This window comes from Uranotaenia lowii, unplaced genomic scaffold (assembly GCF_029784155.1).
Source record: "Uranotaenia lowii strain MFRU-FL unplaced genomic scaffold, ASM2978415v1 HiC_scaffold_404, whole genome shotgun sequence".
NCBI classification, from domain to species: domain Eukaryota; kingdom Metazoa; phylum Arthropoda; class Insecta; order Diptera; family Culicidae; genus Uranotaenia; species Uranotaenia lowii.
Genome location: NW_026598317.1, coordinates 1 through 16,536, shown reverse-complemented (window position 1 = coordinate 16,536; position 16,536 = coordinate 1). Strand labels below are relative to the sequence as shown.

At 40.5% G+C, this 16,536-nt stretch overlaps 4 protein-coding genes and 1 long non-coding RNA gene across 5 annotated transcripts; 3 read left to right on the top strand and 2 right to left on the bottom strand.

Moving 5' to 3' along the window:
- Nucleotides 1–1,134: 1,134 nt before the first annotated feature.
- Nucleotides 1,135–2,358, top strand: LOC129760080 (uncharacterized). Its single transcript, XR_008740298.1, has 3 exons — nucleotides 1,135–1,255; nucleotides 1,381–1,480; nucleotides 1,537–2,358. It is a non-coding gene; the product is annotated as an uncharacterized LOC129760080 (long non-coding RNA).
- Nucleotides 2,359–3,603: 1,245 nt separating this feature from the next.
- LOC129760079 (uncharacterized) lies at nucleotides 3,604–5,520 on the bottom strand. Its single transcript, XM_055757654.1, has 5 exons — nucleotides 5,176–5,520; nucleotides 4,626–5,040; nucleotides 4,371–4,485; nucleotides 4,057–4,175; nucleotides 3,604–3,996 (listed from the first exon to the last, which is right to left on the bottom strand). The coding sequence occupies exons 1-5, from the start codon at nucleotides 5,460–5,462 to the stop codon at nucleotides 3,604–3,606; spliced, it is 1,329 nt and encodes a 442-aa protein (XP_055613629.1). The 5' UTR covers nucleotides 5,463–5,520.
- Nucleotides 5,521–7,038: 1,518 nt separating this feature from the next.
- Nucleotides 7,039–8,830, top strand: LOC129760077 (elongation factor Tu, mitochondrial). Its single transcript, XM_055757651.1, has 3 exons — nucleotides 7,039–7,211; nucleotides 7,310–8,169; nucleotides 8,235–8,830. The coding sequence occupies exons 1-3, from the start codon at nucleotides 7,172–7,174 to the stop codon at nucleotides 8,739–8,741; spliced, it is 1,407 nt and encodes a 468-aa protein (XP_055613626.1). The 5' UTR covers nucleotides 7,039–7,171; the 3' UTR covers nucleotides 8,742–8,830.
- Nucleotides 8,831–9,710: 880 nt separating this feature from the next.
- On the top strand, nucleotides 9,711–13,773 carry LOC129760076 (cohesin subunit SA-1). Its single transcript, XM_055757650.1, has 6 exons — nucleotides 9,711–9,846; nucleotides 9,917–10,004; nucleotides 10,070–11,365; nucleotides 11,442–12,924; nucleotides 12,981–13,369; nucleotides 13,431–13,773. Exons 2-6 carry the CDS (start codon nucleotides 9,922–9,924, stop codon nucleotides 13,645–13,647), a joined length of 3,468 nt encoding a protein of 1,155 aa, XP_055613625.1. The 5' UTR covers nucleotides 9,711–9,846; nucleotides 9,917–9,921; the 3' UTR covers nucleotides 13,648–13,773.
- Nucleotides 13,774–14,510: 737 nt separating this feature from the next.
- On the bottom strand, nucleotides 14,511–16,531 carry LOC129760075 (alanine--tRNA ligase, mitochondrial-like; the record flags this gene model as incomplete). Its single annotated transcript, XM_055757649.1, has 2 exons — nucleotides 14,511–15,426; nucleotides 15,494–16,531. Coding segments are annotated over 2 exons (1,890 nt in total), but the record flags the coding sequence as incomplete, so codon positions are not given.
- Between the last annotated feature and the right edge of the window lie 5 nt (nucleotides 16,532–16,536).

Genomic DNA, 16,536 nt, shown 5'->3' with positions numbered 1-16,536 from the left:
TGCCTACTGTGAAAGGAAGAGAAGGAAAAAAATGCACTTCAGTTGTGTGTTTCGGAATTTCTCTCGCTCACACAGGAGTGTTGCTATTGGGGCCCCGGTTTTGCTCGGCACTTGGCTTCGGCTGTACTCGGAAACGAGTGTAGAGCATTTCGGAATGAAGTGTGGTGCTCTACAAATCGTAGAAGATAACGGTGCGATTTACACAGCGCACTGTCGGATTTGAGAAGTGTGGACCAACCATGGTTACAGGACCACGGCCGACGGATAGATTTCCAAGTCCCTTCGAATATGGTAAAAGCTGCGCAGAGTAAAGGCAGAAACACAATACAGCGTCGGTCGTCGCGTCACGTCAGCGGTCAACGCTGTCGATAAGTACTAAAACGCGGACGCGACGCACCCGACGATTTTTGCATCACAATTCAGCGTCAAGAGACATCTTAGATGTCTCTTGACGCTGAATTGTGATGCAAAAATCGTCGGATGCGTCGCGTCCGCGTTTTAGTACTTATCGACAGCGTTGACCGCTGACGTGACGCGACGACCGACGCTGTATTGTGTTTCTGCCTTAAGGCCGATGACATAGTGAGTGCGATGCGATGCGAATTGGCGGAAAATCTACGGACGCAGCCTATGCGAACTCGAGCGGCGGAACAAATTGACATCTGCTTCGCCGCGTTGAGTATGTCAGGTTTAAGCGATTCACATACATTTTCATCAATTGTGCATGGTTCACCGCATTGAATCGCATTCACCGCATCGCATCGCATCGTATTCACTATGTCATCGGCCTAACACCTCCCCAAATCCCGCGGTCTAATTTTCTTCGGCCCAATCTTCAACGGCAATCACCAGTCGGACCAGCCAGCAGCCGGAGTGGCTTCCGGAAGTTTATTGACCGGCCCACGGAGAATGCAAAACTTTGTCAACGATAAGGGCCCGTTAATTCGATTATAGTGAACCAGTGTTCTATGTGTTTGTAAATAAAAAAGAATTTAAGATTTAAAATTGTTTCTTTTTATTTTTCAAACTCCTGTTACAATTTCTAACTGGGTCACAAAAAACCCAAAGTCTAAAACCACATAAAATTTAGGCGTACGCGCCGACCGGTCTATCACATATCAAGTGACATTCGACCAAACAGAAAAGTGGGAAAAAACGACACACGTTTTTCCGGCGCGTTTTTCCAAAAGTTGGAAGACGCCAATTTTACAATCGTGGTCCGCAGCGAACAACCCGCCAACACTCCGAGAATCGGGTAAGTGAATGTCCGATGACATTTTTAACGGAAATAAAAATTCCGTCATTCGAAATCTGAAAACGGATAACGGCTAGCAAATCTTTAACCAAAGCTAACCGCAAATATCTCCCGTTTCCACACAGGAATTCCGGATAGTGCTAGGGGAAAGGAACCCCTTTGATTCCGAATCGACCCAGCGAAGATCCGACGAAATCCAGGAAGAAAGAGGCCTTCTGAAAAGAGGTAGAAAATTTTCATTTGTGGTTAGGAATGAAAAACTAATGGTGGTCTTTTTGCAGGGCTTTTTTGTGGTGTGGCATTTTCCACACACACGTGGAATCGTCGCCGCGTTGGATCATCGCATGCAGGAGATTACCGGTGTTGGATCGCTTCAAGGGTGCTCACTGCCGAAGAAAAGTCAATTCCGGCCAGCACTTGAGGGAGCTGTTCACCTCGAAGTGAACTGTGGTGACCCTCAGTGCGCAGCGACCAACACCACCGGAGCGGATTGCAAATTATTTCAGGCACTTTTGCCTACTGTACTTTATTCCCCGGCCACTAGCGCCGTAGGGGAAGTTACCCCGGAGAACAAAACCGGGTCAGCGGTTATTTGTATTCCGGCCACGAGCGCCGAAGGGAATTTGAGTGCCGTTGTTTAAGCGCCGATTAAGGTGCTGTTTTTTTTATTGGGCCATCAGTGCCAAGAGGGACGTTGCTCGTGTTCCGACCCCGAGCAATGTCCATAAGTGGATGTCGGGTTTGTGAGTGCTGATTGAGTGGCCATTTGTTCATCCGGCCCCCAGCGCCAAAAGGACCTTGCTCGTGATCCGGCCCCGAGCAAAGGCCAGTGTTTGATGCCGGGAATTGCCGCCCAACAAGGCGTATCAAGCTAGTGTTCCAGCCTCGAGCGCTGAAGGGATTCTTGCGTCGTTTTCTTGCCGAGAAGAGGAGCGTGATGTTCCGAGGGTGAACATATCACCAGAAACATCAAGATTGCAGAGCAGCAAGATTGCTGCAATTTAAAAATTCCGGCAAGAGATCTGCCACACTCCTAATAGGAACTTCGAAACAACAGGGAAAAATTCTTCCAATTGGATTAAATGGGAAATGGTTCAATGAATAAATGCTTTTAAATCTATATCTACGGCGCGTTCGTAAATTGATTTTTTTGGGTGATGCATCAGTCGATCGATTTGTTTGGTAGATGTCAAATCAGTTTCCAATGCTTTTGCATACGTTTGTTTGTAATTTACGAACGCCAGCTTCGATAAAATGAATCACTTCGATAGAAAAAATCAATTTACGAACACGCCGTAAATTACACTTGAGCAAAAGAAAATAACTTTGAATCAAATAAAACTGGTTTGTGTATCAAAGCATTAATATTTTGAAAAAAAGATTTTTCAAAAGAAAAATTCTTTGAAATGCATTTGAACCAAAGGATTTTTTATTTATCCTAAAATCAAAGGAAAAAATCCTTTGTTTTTGCGGCACTTTCCTTTGAAATAAAAAAAACCTTTTTGCTGCGTGTATTGCAAAAACTTATCCTTCATTTTATAAAAACACATTTTCAACGGATCATGCATTAAACGGTGAAAAACATGAAAATGGAATATATACAAATTTAAGAAATTGACCAAAGCTTGATTTTTTTAAATTCCGTTGAAGACTGACACTAACGTGAAACGAAAATTGAATTGACTAATTGGAAAGATATCTGAATTTCTATTCTGGTCGCTTCAAAATGAAACTTTCTTTTTTTTTTAATTCATATTTAAAGTTTTCCAGTATTTGAATATACAAAACGCAAAATATTTTGATTTTTTTCGCATAAATTAATAACTGGCATTGCAGTAGAATTTCGACTCACGTTTCGGAATCCTTTTTTTCCGAAAAGCTCGAATCTTGCATGCAATACACGCTCGATTTGTATAAACCAATTTCGGTTCAAAAGTAACCATTTCATCTCTTTTCCGGGTTAAGTCATTTTTTACCTTCTCCCATAGAAGTCATTTTTTACCTTCTCTTGAGAAGTAAGAATGTGGTTACTTTTCAACCACAAGGAATCAATGCAGGGAAGTTTGAAAATGGTTATTTTTAAACCGCAAAGCTAAACGGAGGAGAATCGAATAAATGGTTGCTTGAAATATTTTAGTCAAAAATTCAAGGAATTCAGATGTAAAAAAAGAAACCCTTACAATTATTAGGTTTTAAAAAACAATATGTATTAACGATTTCTAATTATTAATTGGTTTATAATGATTAATGATAATGCCATTAATGGAAAATGACTATGACTTAAATGTTATAAAAAAAGAATCATATATCATATCTTAAGGTAATATAACCATATGTGGAAGACTTGTTTATAATAGTACCATTGCTTTTTGTGAATGGTTTATGCGAGATTTTTTGCTTGAGACCTCATTACTTTCGGTGAAAACATCCGTATAAGTTTTCACAATTGCACGATGAGTTGACTTTTGTATCATGTAACAATGTATGTACAAAAATTCTAACAGCTTCTTTAAAATTGTTGGTGGTTTGCATCCGAAGACAACGAACGATTTCGCAAACACATCAAGTGTAGTGAGGAAATCACCCTCGACATTTATAGTGATTCCATATGTGTAAATCACGTAGTTCCCGAATGCAAAGGGCATTGCTCGGCAGAGGATTTTTGATGGCGGGTATTTTCCTGATCGTATGTAGGCTGCCTCATAGCCTCCGAGTACTTCATTTAAAGTACTCTGATCTTCCTAAAATTGAAAAATATATAACGATTAGTCATTTAAAAATTGAAAATATTTAGAACTTACTCCAACCCATTGAATTAGGTCATAAGCCAATGCTTGTTCCATGTCACCATCTTTAAGTGTTCTCCTCATTCCTTGAGAATTCAATGAAAGCCATAAGCGGAGTATTCCTCGTAAATTACCTATGAAAAATATTGGCTATAATTAATCTAGCATAAATATAAAAATCTCGATGTGTGGATAATTTACAGTTAATTTTTTGCAAAATCTCATCTACAGATTGAAAAAAATGACTCATGGTATTTTGTTTCTATTTTTTTTTTTTTTTCATTATATAAATTCATAATCTAAAGGTTAAAAATTAAATCTATACTTGCCATCTTCGACCCGGCTGAAAGTAGTAGGTTTGAACAGCAAACCTTTCGAACAAACGTTGTTCAGATTTGCATGTTTGTTTTGGCCAGGTTTCATCTCAGCAAACATTTCGACAATCTATTAAGATAAAATAATGAAATGAAGTCAGAAAAATTAAAAAAATCGAGTTTTTGTGGCAGTTTATATAACCTTGTAGTGTTAAATAACAGATAATGTTTTTAATGCTTTTCTTAGCAATATTTCGATATTTTACTTACTATTTGTCCTCCGTAAGCGAGTAAGTGTGGTAATGTTTCCGAAATCGATTTAGGAGTTTTTTTTAGAAGTATCAAATTGTTGAGCAAAGGCAAACACTTAGCCATATCCTCCTTGATATAGGAAAAATTTTCAGCTGTTCCTTCAATGAGACTAAGATTGGTTGCATAATTGGCTATTTCCTCTGGTAGTATTCCTGGTTTGGGCGATCTTGTAAATTTTTTGGACTCGGCCGGAACATGATGGCAAAGGTTGCGGAAAAAATTGTGGATGATCCCTGAATGACGATGGCCTGTACCTTTGCCACTATTTTTTGAAAAAAGTGTAGTTGAATCGTTCCCAGGTGTATTCCTTAGATAAGGGAATGCATTCAAAATTTGTTGGGCCATTTCCTGTTGCTCCGCCGTTGTTGGGTAACTGTAATCGTGAAAAATAATGTAGTTATAGACATGATTTGTTTATTTGCAACTATTTTAATCTAGATAGAGGGTGTTTATGAAATGTTAATTCAGTGTCAGAGTATAAATAAAATAAATTTCAATATTGACTTACTTTTGTAGGAAAACTCGATTCTTCCAATCATCGCAGAGTATTCGAACCATATGGCATAATTCTTTGTGTTCAAGGGGCAGCTGTTTATCCAGTTTTTTATAGAGAACGTTTTGGGCAAATCTGGAATTTCGTTGAAGCTTGATCCGAATCGGGGAAATGTTCTCAGCGTCTTCAATTCTCAATGTAGGTGAATTCGCGTTCCTTGTCTTTTCAATGATATCCAAAACAAAGAGAATCGGACCTTCTTTTAAGCCTATTTTTTTTAGGCGTTCTTCGTTAAGCAGCATAAGCGTCAGGTTGTTGAATTTATGAGCTGAAAGTTAGTTGAAAAAATATTTAAAATTTTTTGCTATTGTCAACAATATCAAAGTAAAATATATCCCAATAACAATTTCGTTCCTAAATATCCCCGTAGCAAAACTTAACTATCAATAAAAAAGTTATGTTTAGTTGTATTAAGAACATTTAACCATAGAGAAATTAAACTTACATTTCTGGTTATATCATTTTAATTCAATATATCTATAAAAATATGGCCGACCTCGACCGCTTTCTCCGGACTAAGATTGCTAGGGGGGGAATTTTCACTTATTTAGAACTTACCTTCAAGCAGGGCGTGAGTCTCCGGATCCCCGCGTCGTATTTCTTCCATTTCTTCCAAATTTTTAATTAATTTTCTGTTTAAAACCAATCAAACCAGCACAATTGAATAAAAACGCTCGGAAGCTGAAAAATGGCGACAAAAGAAAATACACTAAGTTTTTTTCGTGTCTCTTATGGTTAAAATTTAAACCATTTTTGGTTCGTACAAGAGAACTTCAACATTGGTTCAAATGGCACTGGAAAAAATCGTTGAAAAATAACCATATTGGCAGTTGCACTGCCAAAACCATAAAACGGTTACTTTTAAACGTCAAATGGTTAATAAAAAATGAGCGTGTATGTCAAATTCACTTCACACTCTAAGCCGGTAGAACCCAAAACCAAGTTGAAATGCCGCAAAATCGGATGAAACTGGCTCCCGACGAAAATAAGTTTGAGGGGGTTTTCCCAAACTTGAGAATAAATGTCATTCTTGTAACTTAATTTTGGGGCATGTCATGCGGCAGGGATTTTTTTTGGGATTTTTTCCTTTGATGACCTGAATATCAAAAGGGATTATAAAAATTTAGTAAAGACAATGCTTTTGTTCATATTTCCTTTTGAAATTTTATTTTCTATTTATTATTTTCACAACTAGCAAAATTCGGGCTTGATTCATCCCGGAGCAATTTTCAATGCATTCGGTCTGGAATTACAGGGTGTAGTTGTCATCATAAAGAAAGAAACTTAGCTTACATTCTGCCATCAAAATCAATACAATTGATGTGCGGAACAGCCAAATTCATGCCATACCGAAAACTCCTGACGATTGGTACCGTTTAGGAACGTCACGTGTCCTCACAACTTTGAGACTACCTAGCATTATAGTGCTACCCGAAGGTCGTGAATGGCAAATGATGCGGTTGTTCCAGATCGTCCTCCACTTCTTTCGGTTCTCCATTGGTTTTTTCTCCTGCCTGAAATTTCCTTACGGCTTCTGAAGAAGGTAAATAATCGTTTTCTGGAAATTCATAAATTAAAATGAATTAAGTATGATAAAATTGTAGCAAATTCAAAGCATTTTACCAGAAATTGTATCCGAATGCAACTGACTTTTTTTGTTTGCAAAACAAAACCAACTGAAAATAAAGGGAAATTTTTTTGGGGTGGTCAGTTCGAGCTTCGAACATTGATTTTGGTGCATTGACAGCAGCCCAAAATCAAGAACGCCAGCCGAACTTTGTTTTGATGCGCTGGCGTTCTTATTTTTGGGTTGTTTTGATTCTGAGTGCACAACACCGCACTGAGATCTTGCGCAAGAAGTTGTGAGATTTTTCACTTGGCCTGGTTTTTATTGAATTTAACACGAATTTGGCATTATAACAACTTAAAAATCCTGTAAAAATTTGCCGAAATGTCTACTTACATAGCGCTACGTGCTTTTCTCAGTCCTGGTAAGTGAAATACTTGCATTAATTAGGAAATAAGTTTCAAGCATAACATGAACGTCAAAAGTGAGGTTAATGTTGTAATCATCTTGTATCTTTTGCAGTAGTCCGCAAGTCCCTGACTCAGATTCTGTTCAATAGTGGAGCTGTGCTGCGTTCCAGGGCTCCGGGAGCTGCACTTTGCCAGCATTCCCTACAGAAAAGGTTCTACGCCGAGAAGCAGGTCTTCAAGCGTGATAAGCCGCATTGCAACGTAGGAACCATTGGTCATGTGGATCATGGAAAAACAACCCTGACGGCTGCTATTACCAAGGTGCTGGCAGACAAAGATCTCGCCGAGAGCAAGAAATATGCCGACATTGACAATGCCCCGGAAGAGAAGGCTCGCGGTATCACCATTAACGTTGCTCACATTGAGTATCAAACAGAAAACCGGCACTATGGTCACACCGACTGTCCGGGACATGCTGATTATATTAAAAACATGATTACCGGTACGGCCCAAATGGATGGAGCCATTCTGGTGGTGGCCGCCACGGACGGCGCTATGCCCCAAACCAGAGAGCATTTACTTCTAGCTAAACAGATCGGCGTTAATCACATTGTTGTATTCATCAATAAAGTGGACGCGGCTGACCAGGAAATGGTCGACCTGGTGGAGATGGAAATCCGGGAACTGATGTCCGAAATGGGCTTTGATGGGGACAACGTCCCGGTAATTAAGGGCTCAGCTCTGTGTGCTCTGGAAGGAAAAAGTCCGGAAATCGGAGCCGATGCTGTTATGAAGCTACTGGAGGAGGTTGACAAATATGTGCCGACCCCGACCCGTGACTTGGACAAACCCTTCCTCCTTCCGGTGGAGTCGGTTCACAGCATTCCAGGACGTGGCACAGTAGTTACCGGTCGGTTGGAACGAGGAACCTTGAAGAAAGGACAGGAATGCGAATTCGTTGGATACAATAAGGTAAGAGGACTTTGGAAATAAAAACCTTCTCACATGTAGGTATTAATAACATTCATGCTTTTCAGGTATTCAAATCCACTATTACCGGAATTGAAATGTTCCACAAGATTCTGGAGGAAGCCCATGCCGGTGATCAGCTGGGTGCTCTGATCCGTGGCATCAAGCGAGACGATATCAAGCGTGGTATGGTGATGTGCAAACCAGGTTCGGTCAAGGCCAACGATAACTTCGAAGCGCAGGTGTACATTTTGAGCAAGGAAGAGGGTGGCCGACACAAACCGTTCACCAGTTTCATCCAGCTGCAGATGTTCTCGCGTACCTGGGATTGTGCTACCCAGGTGCAGATACCTGGCAAGGAGATGGTTATGCCGGGAGAGGATGCCACATTGCAGTTGCGTTTGATTCGGCCGATGGTGCTGGAACAGGGTCAGCGATTCACCCTTCGTGACGGTCACATAACGCTGGGCACGGGTGTGGTTACAAAGGTGCTGAGCCCTCTGTCCGAAAAGGAGCGATCGGCTTTGATTGAAGGTAAGAAGGCCCGCGAGAAGGCTACTAGCGGTAAAGCTTAAGCTTGGAGGTGAAATAATCGTATCTTTTAAAATTAATGATATAAGTCATATTAACTGTTAAAATAAAAACGATTGTATTATCGCCGAAACTGTTGTATTTAATTAAAATCTGTAAATGCCATTGTAACAATTTTATGCTGAGCTCGTTTTCTGCCCTTTATTTTTACTCATTTTTTTCTTTTCATTGTGATTTTTTTAGTCCAAGTGGTAAACAAGTTTTTAACAAATGAGTAGGATTCATAATTTAGATATTGGGCGTTATCAAGTTAGTTGTAGATCGTTCAATCCATTCCAGGACAATTCGCAAAAAAGGATCGTTTACCCTGGGTTGTTTACAAGCAAAATGCGCATTACGTAAGCATTGATTCTTGCCGGCTGAAGGGCTCCATTTGTGAACTCTCTCGTTTTTTTTTCAAAAGCTCTGCAGCTCAAAACGAGAGAGAAAGTGCGCGAGAACATTGGTGGTTTCCATTTTGGTCGAATCTGGATTGTATAAACAGTGGTATCAGCGGATAAAGGAACAGTGGAACATAAGAACACTGAATGTAAATTGTCGTGAAAATTTGAAGTGATTCATTTCCAATAACATTACAATTTTTAAATATTAAATTTTCACTTTAATTTTGAATGCACTCATTATGCAGTACAGATGCTAGCAAAAACAAATGTCACTTAAAATGTAGTTTATTGTTTATCCTTAGCAGCAGTTATATTTTTTTAGCTTACCCCTAGTTGAAGTTCGATGTGAGTAAAATTGCAACACCCATAAGTCTGTAAGGCTTCAGTTGTCTAAAAATGTTTTTTTTTTTTTATTTTGGCGTAACATTCCAATTGTGAAATTAAAATTAAGCATAACACATTGATTTTGCAAATTTTTCAATTGATTTTCACCTAAACTTTTTATATCAGTGTTCACTTGTGATGCTTTCGTTTGTGATGTTCAAACAAAAGCTCTCGAAAACGGTTCAAAACAAACCGCAGACATATTGGAAATTCATCATCTTTGGTGGAATTCGTAACAATTTTTTACAGATTTTATGTGATTCTTTCAATTATTGAATCCATATTAACCAGAATTCAAGAGATAATCACACGAAGCAAACAGGTGAGTAGAATTCAGAACGGTTCCGTTAAATTTCAGCGATTTAAAGGCCTATATAATAAACTTTCCAAAGGCAAAATGCATCGCCGTGGCGGAAAACGAATTCGTATGGATGAACCTCCACCCGAATACGAGGAGCATCATGAACCCGTATATCAGAAGTAAGATTTTATATAGGTCATACTCATAACAACAGTCAGTATTCAATTTTCGAATCGTTTTTCAGCGATCCCCACAATGAAAGCTGGTCTTCGGGCGGAGCTGGGGAAGGTCCATCGGAAGAGCATCATCCGGAGGAAGAAGCACCGCGGGGCGGCCGGGGTCGAATGACCAGGTTGCGAGCTCGAGGTGGCGTCCCACTGAAGGCACCGATTATCGACGAGGATGACGATGACATATTTTTCGGGGTACAGAAAACGGTGGTTCTACCGAAACGGAAACCTCCGGGAAGAAAGCCACGGGGTGAGGCGGTCCCGAAGGAACCGAGGGAGAAGAAGGAACGTGTATATCATCACCACGAACATGAGGAAAGGGTCGTGGTGACTGACAGGGAAAGTACAACGGATGAGAATAGTCTGTATTTCATCATAAGACATGCTAAGTCGGCTATAACTGGCATTGTAGACGATTGGATTGAGAGTTATAAGCTAGACAAAGATTCAGCTTTGATTGCTCTGATGAACTTTTTTGTCCACGCCAGTGGCTGTAAGGGTAAAATTACCCCAGAGATGCAACAAACGATGGAACATACGGCTATCATCCGAAAGATGACGGAAGAGTTCGACGAAGACAGCCACGAATATCCGCTGATTATGCCTGGTCAGCAGTGGAAAAAGTTTAAAATGAACTTTTGCGATTTTGTCCAAACCTTAGTTAAACAATGTCAGTATTCTATAATTTACGATCAGTTTTTGATGGACAATGTTATTTCTTTGTTGACCGGGTTATCCGATTCGCAAGTGCGAGCATTCCGTCACACGGCAACATTGGCGGCGATGAAGCTAATGACAGCATTAGTGGATGTCGCTCTTTTGGTGTCGGTGAATTTTGATAACGCTGCCCGTCAATACGATGCGGAACGTTTGAAACCGCGCGATAAGCGTGCTCCCGATCGGCTGGAATCACTTATGGCCAAGCGTACAGAATTGGAGGAAAATATGGACGAAATTAAGAATATGCTCACTTACATGTTCAAATCAGTATTCGTGCATCGCTATCGAGATACTTTACCGGAAATACGCGCGATTTGTATGTCGGAAATTGGCATTTGGATGCAGAAATTTTCACAAAACTTTTTGGATGATTCTTACCTGAAATATATCGGTTGGACGCTGCACGATAAGGTCGGAGAAGTGCGGCTCCGCTGTTTGCAAGCACTCTTGCCGCTTTACGAAAACGAGGAACTGAAGGGCAAGCTGGAACTGTTCACTTCAAAGTTCAAGGATCGTATCGTGGCTATGACATTGGATAAGGAATTTGACGCCGCCGTCCATGCCGTAAAGTTGGTCATCAATATATTAAAGTAAGTATTCACCGTGTTTTTTAATCAGAATAAAAAACTGAACGATCAAAAATATCAACCAAATTTTAAATTCCAGAATCCACCAGGACATTCTAACGGATAAGGACTGCGAAATCGTGTACGAATTGGTTTACTCATCGCATCGTGGTGTAGCTCAAGCTGCAGCTGAGTTCTTGAATGTACGTTTGTTCTGTCTGGATGCAGACGCCACTGTTACCTACACAAAACGTGGCAAAAAGCGGCTGGCTAACACTCCACTCATCAGGGATTTGGTTCAGTTCTTCATCGAATCCGAGCTTCACGAGCACGGAGCATATCTGGTAGATTCCTTCATTGATAGTAATCCGATGGTAAAGGACTGGGAGTGTATGACCGATTTGTTGCTAGAAGAACCGGGTCCTATGGAAGAAACGTTGGACAACAAACAGGAATCGACGTTGATTGAAATCATGGTCAGTGCAGTTCGTCAGGCAGCTACCGGTGAACCTCCGGTAGGTCGTGGTAGCAGCCGAAAAATGACTTTAAGCGCCAAGGAGATTAAACAAGTTCAGGACGATAAGCAACGTTTGACAGAGCATTTCATTCAGCATTTGCCTTTGTTGCTCAATAAGTATAGCGCTGATAGTGAGAAGCTGACCAATTTGTTAGCTATTCCTCAGTATTTTGATCTGGAGCTGTACACCACGACTAGACAGGAGGCCAATTTGCAGGCACTGTTGGATAAGATGACTCATATAATGTCGATCCACGTTGATCGAGAGGTTTTGGAGACCTGCTCGAAAACATTTGAGTTCCTGTGCACTGAAGGAAGCGCAATCTACACCCGTTGCGATGTGGCCAGATCAAATGTTATTGACGAATGCGTCAATCGGTACAAGGAAGCAATCGATGACTATCGCAACCTGATTGCTGGAGAAGAAACACCCAATGAAGATGAAATTTATAATGTGAACATAAGCCTGAAGAAAGTTTCGATTTTGTACTCGTGCCACAATTTGAATCCGTGGAATTTATTCGACTCTTTGTATCAGGATATTGAAGAAAGTCTGTCAGAAAACGCGGGAGATAATGGAATTCCACATGAGGCTCTCGTTTACTGCATTGAAGCCTGTGTATTTTCTATCAACTGGGGGTTGTACTTTTTAGAAAACACCATGGACAGATCAGCGGCAGCAGAAGTGAATGAATTGTCTGAAAATTTGAAGAAATACATGAACGCCTGCAATGAACTAATGCACTACGATGTAGCACCCACTGTTCAGGAAGCAGCTTACATGTCGATTTGCGACTTGTTGGTGGTTTTCAGTGACCAGTTGACTACTCATCATAACGAGAACATTAGAAAACTAATCTATATGCCAAGTGCAGAACAGCAAGGCTTACTAAACGAATTTGTTCAAGCAAATGTGTTTTCCACCGAGCAGGAAGAAGGTCACGATGAAACCAGGATTGAAGAGCTACACAAAAAACGTAACTTCCTAGCTGCATATTGCAAACTAATTGTTTATAACATTCTACCTATGAAATCAGCTGCTGATATTTTCAAGCACTACTTGAGGGTAAGTTTACATATGAATGAATTTTTGTAACTGGCTTTAATATTTCCTTTTAACAGTGTTACAACGAATACGGAGATATAATCAAGACAACCCTTGGCAAAACTCGAGAAATCAACAAAGTCAATTGCGCCATGACCATGTGTCTAAGTTTGATCAACGTATTCAAAGACATTCAGGAGGCATCTATGGCGGGTCGCATTTCCCGAAACTCACAAGAGTTCCAGGATCTAAAAGAATTGGCCAAACGTTTCGCGCTGTCTTTCGGCTTGGACGCGGTAAAAAATCGTGAAGCCATAACCGTTTTCCATCGGGCAGGCATTCTTTTTGCCGTTACCATACCGAACGATGGCAGCGAAGATCCTTCTTCAGCTCCGCCCTGTCTCGCTTTTCTTGAAGTGCTTTCCGAACTGACCAATAAATTGATCAAGCAAGACAAGAAACTTATGTAAGTGAGATAGGTTTTTAGTTATTTTCTTAAATAACCATACTTTGTTTTGCAATTTTAGATTAAGTTTCCTTGAACGTCGCCTCAATGCAGCGATACCATCGAGCCGTTCCGATGAATGGCAACCGTTAATGACGTACAAAAATTCGTTGCTTCATGGCGAAACTGAGCAGATGCCAGTTACGTCGAAACGGGCATACACCCGCAAGAAGAAGGACTACGATCACGATGATGAAGAAGAGCCGGATGATGAGAACGATGAAGATTATGTGGGATAAGTTGAAGGGGTTATTCAATACATTCGATACATTTACAGCTAAGCAAAGACCGTATAATATCTGTGCACTATTTGTCTAGTACATGTATTGTGGTACCGTAAATACAAATTCAGTTGTGTAGTGCGATCAACATGTTTCTCTAAGGCCGAAATTTACAATTGTTTGAATCGTTAAAAGTGATCTTTTAGTCAAAATATAATCAGGGCAGCTTAATTGCGGCTAGACAAAATTTTGGAGAGCTCTGAATTGGAAAAAAAAATCTTCCCGAAAATAATTGATTGTGGTGCGTAAATTCTCAAAATTTGATTATCGCCAAAAACAAAGAATCGCTAAAAATCTTGAGAACTAACTAATATTGAGGGCAAATTCGTGTGTCTCATTTAGTCGATTCATCTGTAAGATTATTCACCAGATGAGCTTCGAAAAATGGGTAAGTTTTTGAATTTGTTGGTTAAAAACCTAGTTTTAAATATTTTTTTTTTCGAACTGTAGAAAACAAGGGGATAGCAATAGCATATCTTCGAAAGCAGATTGAATGCAATGGAAGCAAAAATTGCGAACTATTTGGGCATATGGATTGGCACATCAACGTATGAAAATATTTCGTTTTTCATGGAAGTACGTTAAGTCGAGAAAAACTTAGGAAGAATGTTTGCGACTTGAGGTAAATAGCAGAATCAGTTGATCAAAGGACAAACCTGTAAGGCAGTTCAAGGACTCCCCATGGGTAAGTGATTTTGATTTGTTCTTTCAACTAATCAACTAGTTCTTTCTCATTATACTACTCGCTATCGAACTACCAACTAGGCTAGTGCCAGTCTTTAAATACTCAAGGAATTTCTTTCGACAGAAACCCAAACATGTTAAAATGTTGTATGGTATTTCGTAAACATAAACTAAAAACATCGGCAACAATCTCGCAACAATTCAACCCAAATGTTGACTCGCAAATTCTGAGGCATCATTAGTGGCTTTTTCCAACAATGTTTCGAATTGTGATAACTTTACCTTCTTCACCTTCATATTGCAAACTTCGGCAGCATTTTGACCCTTTGGCGCAGCCATTGGCGATTTAAACACTGCACCGACTGTTTGCAACCACTTGTGGGCATCGAATCGTTCGTTGATAAAGCTAGACGGTACTGTTGCACGAGCCTTCACCTGTTCATCTGTGATGCTAATAACCAACACTGGTCTATCCACGAAATGTCGGGTAGCTTTGCTCAGTTGCACCTCCTGTAGTATAACCGAACATTCAAGAAAGTGCACCAAAAACGGATATTTATCGACCGGTTTTTCCTCTTGAAGATTACGCATTTCCAAGTCTATCAATTCCCGTAATGATTCTCTACTTTGATCCTTAAGTCGTTTGTACAGCTCCTGAATCACATCGAGACAACGCTGTCGAATAGCATACGGAAGGTTGATGTTGTTATCCGAGCCCACCAGAAGCACATTTTTAAGCCGTTGCATACGTGCGTCGATGTGGCTGGAGAAGCCCTGAGGTAAGTCTTGCTGGTCCATATCGGCTTTCAGTTGGTTTACGTCGATATTGATTTGTCGACCCAACTGCTGTGCTTTCGATGCTGGTTGACCAACGATGGCATGGAAGCTGAAACATCCGGGTTTCGTTTGAGCTAGATCTATTATGCAGAAATCTTGCAGTTCCCCGGTATATTGAGCGTGCGTCCCACAACAGAACTCGGTTGAAGTTGACGATCCGATTTCCACAAGACGAAGCCCTTTCTCTGGATACACCTCTCCGGGAATAGTTGTGACCTATGTTTTTTTTTTTTCAAAGGACTTTGATGAATAAGCAAAAAATGATAATGAAAACTTAACTCACCTGATCCAAATTAACATCTTTGACATCGCAAACGCGAATACGCACCGGATGATTGCTTTGGATAGCCTGGCGAACATGCTGTTCTATCGCATCGACATCTTCCAGACCTATTTTCGGTCCGCACACAACCAGTTCCAGCTTGAGCGCTTTATCGCCGACGAAACTTGATCGCTGACAAATGGGTACCCCCAGACATTTTCTTACCCCGGCATTCAACAAATGGGTTGCTGTATGATGGATTGTGCTACCAGTACGTTTGGCAGGATCAACCGTCAACAAAACCTCATCGCCAGTGGAAAACAGTTCCATCGAACGATCATCGCCTTCGATTGTATGCAAGATAAGTCCTTGCTTTTCCGACACGGATCGAACAGCAAGCTGAACTTTCGAATCCGAAGCCAACGAGATGTTGCCCTTGTCACTTTGTTGACCTCCAGATTCGGGGTAAAAGTTACTTTTTTCAGTTATAACATGGTACACATTACTTTTTGCTCCTTTTGTTTTGACAATAGCGGCAATTTTAGTCTTCAGTTGAGGAATCTCATAGCAGTTTTTATCTGCATTGTATACAAAATTATATTTATACTGGTTTTGCGTAGGATTTATTTCGGTTTGTCTGAAATCTAAACTTTTCGAAGCTTCTAATGATTCATGTAACCGTGTTGCTAACTCCAACTTAGCTCCTTCTTTCAACCTTCGAGAGTACTGTTCGTAGTCTTGGAAGTCAAATTTGAGTTCCTCAAACAGGCCAATTTTTGTCAGCATATCTTCATCCAACCCATAAGTATCGTACATTTTGTGAATAGCTTCTCCTCCCAATAAACTTGGATTTGTCAACTTCAGTCTTTGAATCTCTTTCAATGCATGAGGTAAGCCGGGATGATCAACAATGTCGGCCTCGTCCAGAAACTGAGGATATTTGTTCAGCAACGTTCGTGCTTCGGAAGAAACATTCGAACAAAGCTGCCGATAAACTTGTTCCTCGTGCTCGACAATCTGCTGGGTTTCTTGAAGTTTTCGATCCATTTCCGGATATGTATCTC

Coding starts and splice junctions, on each gene's coding strand:
- LOC129760079 (XM_055757654.1), bottom strand. CDS start 5,462: ATGCTGCTTAACGAAGAACGCCTAAAAAAAATAGGCTTAAAAGAAGGT. Junction 4,486..4,625: donor TCGCTTACGGAGGACAAATA/GTAAGTAAAATA, acceptor TTATCTTAATAG/ATTGTCGAAATGTTTGCTGA. Junction 3,997..4,056: donor ACCTAATTCAATGGGTTGGA/GTAAGTTCTAAA, acceptor TTTCAATTTTAG/GAAGATCAGAGTACTTTAAA.
- LOC129760077 (XM_055757651.1), top strand. CDS start 7,172: ATGTCTACTTACATAGCGCTACGTGCTTTTCTCAGTCCTG. Junction 7,212..7,309: donor ACGTGCTTTTCTCAGTCCTG/GTAAGTGAAATA, acceptor TATCTTTTGCAG/TAGTCCGCAAGTCCCTGACT. Junction 8,170..8,234: donor AATTCGTTGGATACAATAAG/GTAAGAGGACTT, acceptor CATGCTTTTCAG/GTATTCAAATCCACTATTAC.
- LOC129760076 (XM_055757650.1), top strand. CDS start 9,922: ATGCATCGCCGTGGCGGAAAACGAATTCGTATGGATGAACCTCCACCC. Junction 10,005..10,069: donor CATGAACCCGTATATCAGAA/GTAAGATTTTAT, acceptor ATCGTTTTTCAG/CGATCCCCACAATGAAAGCT. Junction 12,925..12,980: donor TTTTCAAGCACTACTTGAGG/GTAAGTTTACAT, acceptor TCCTTTTAACAG/TGTTACAACGAATACGGAGA.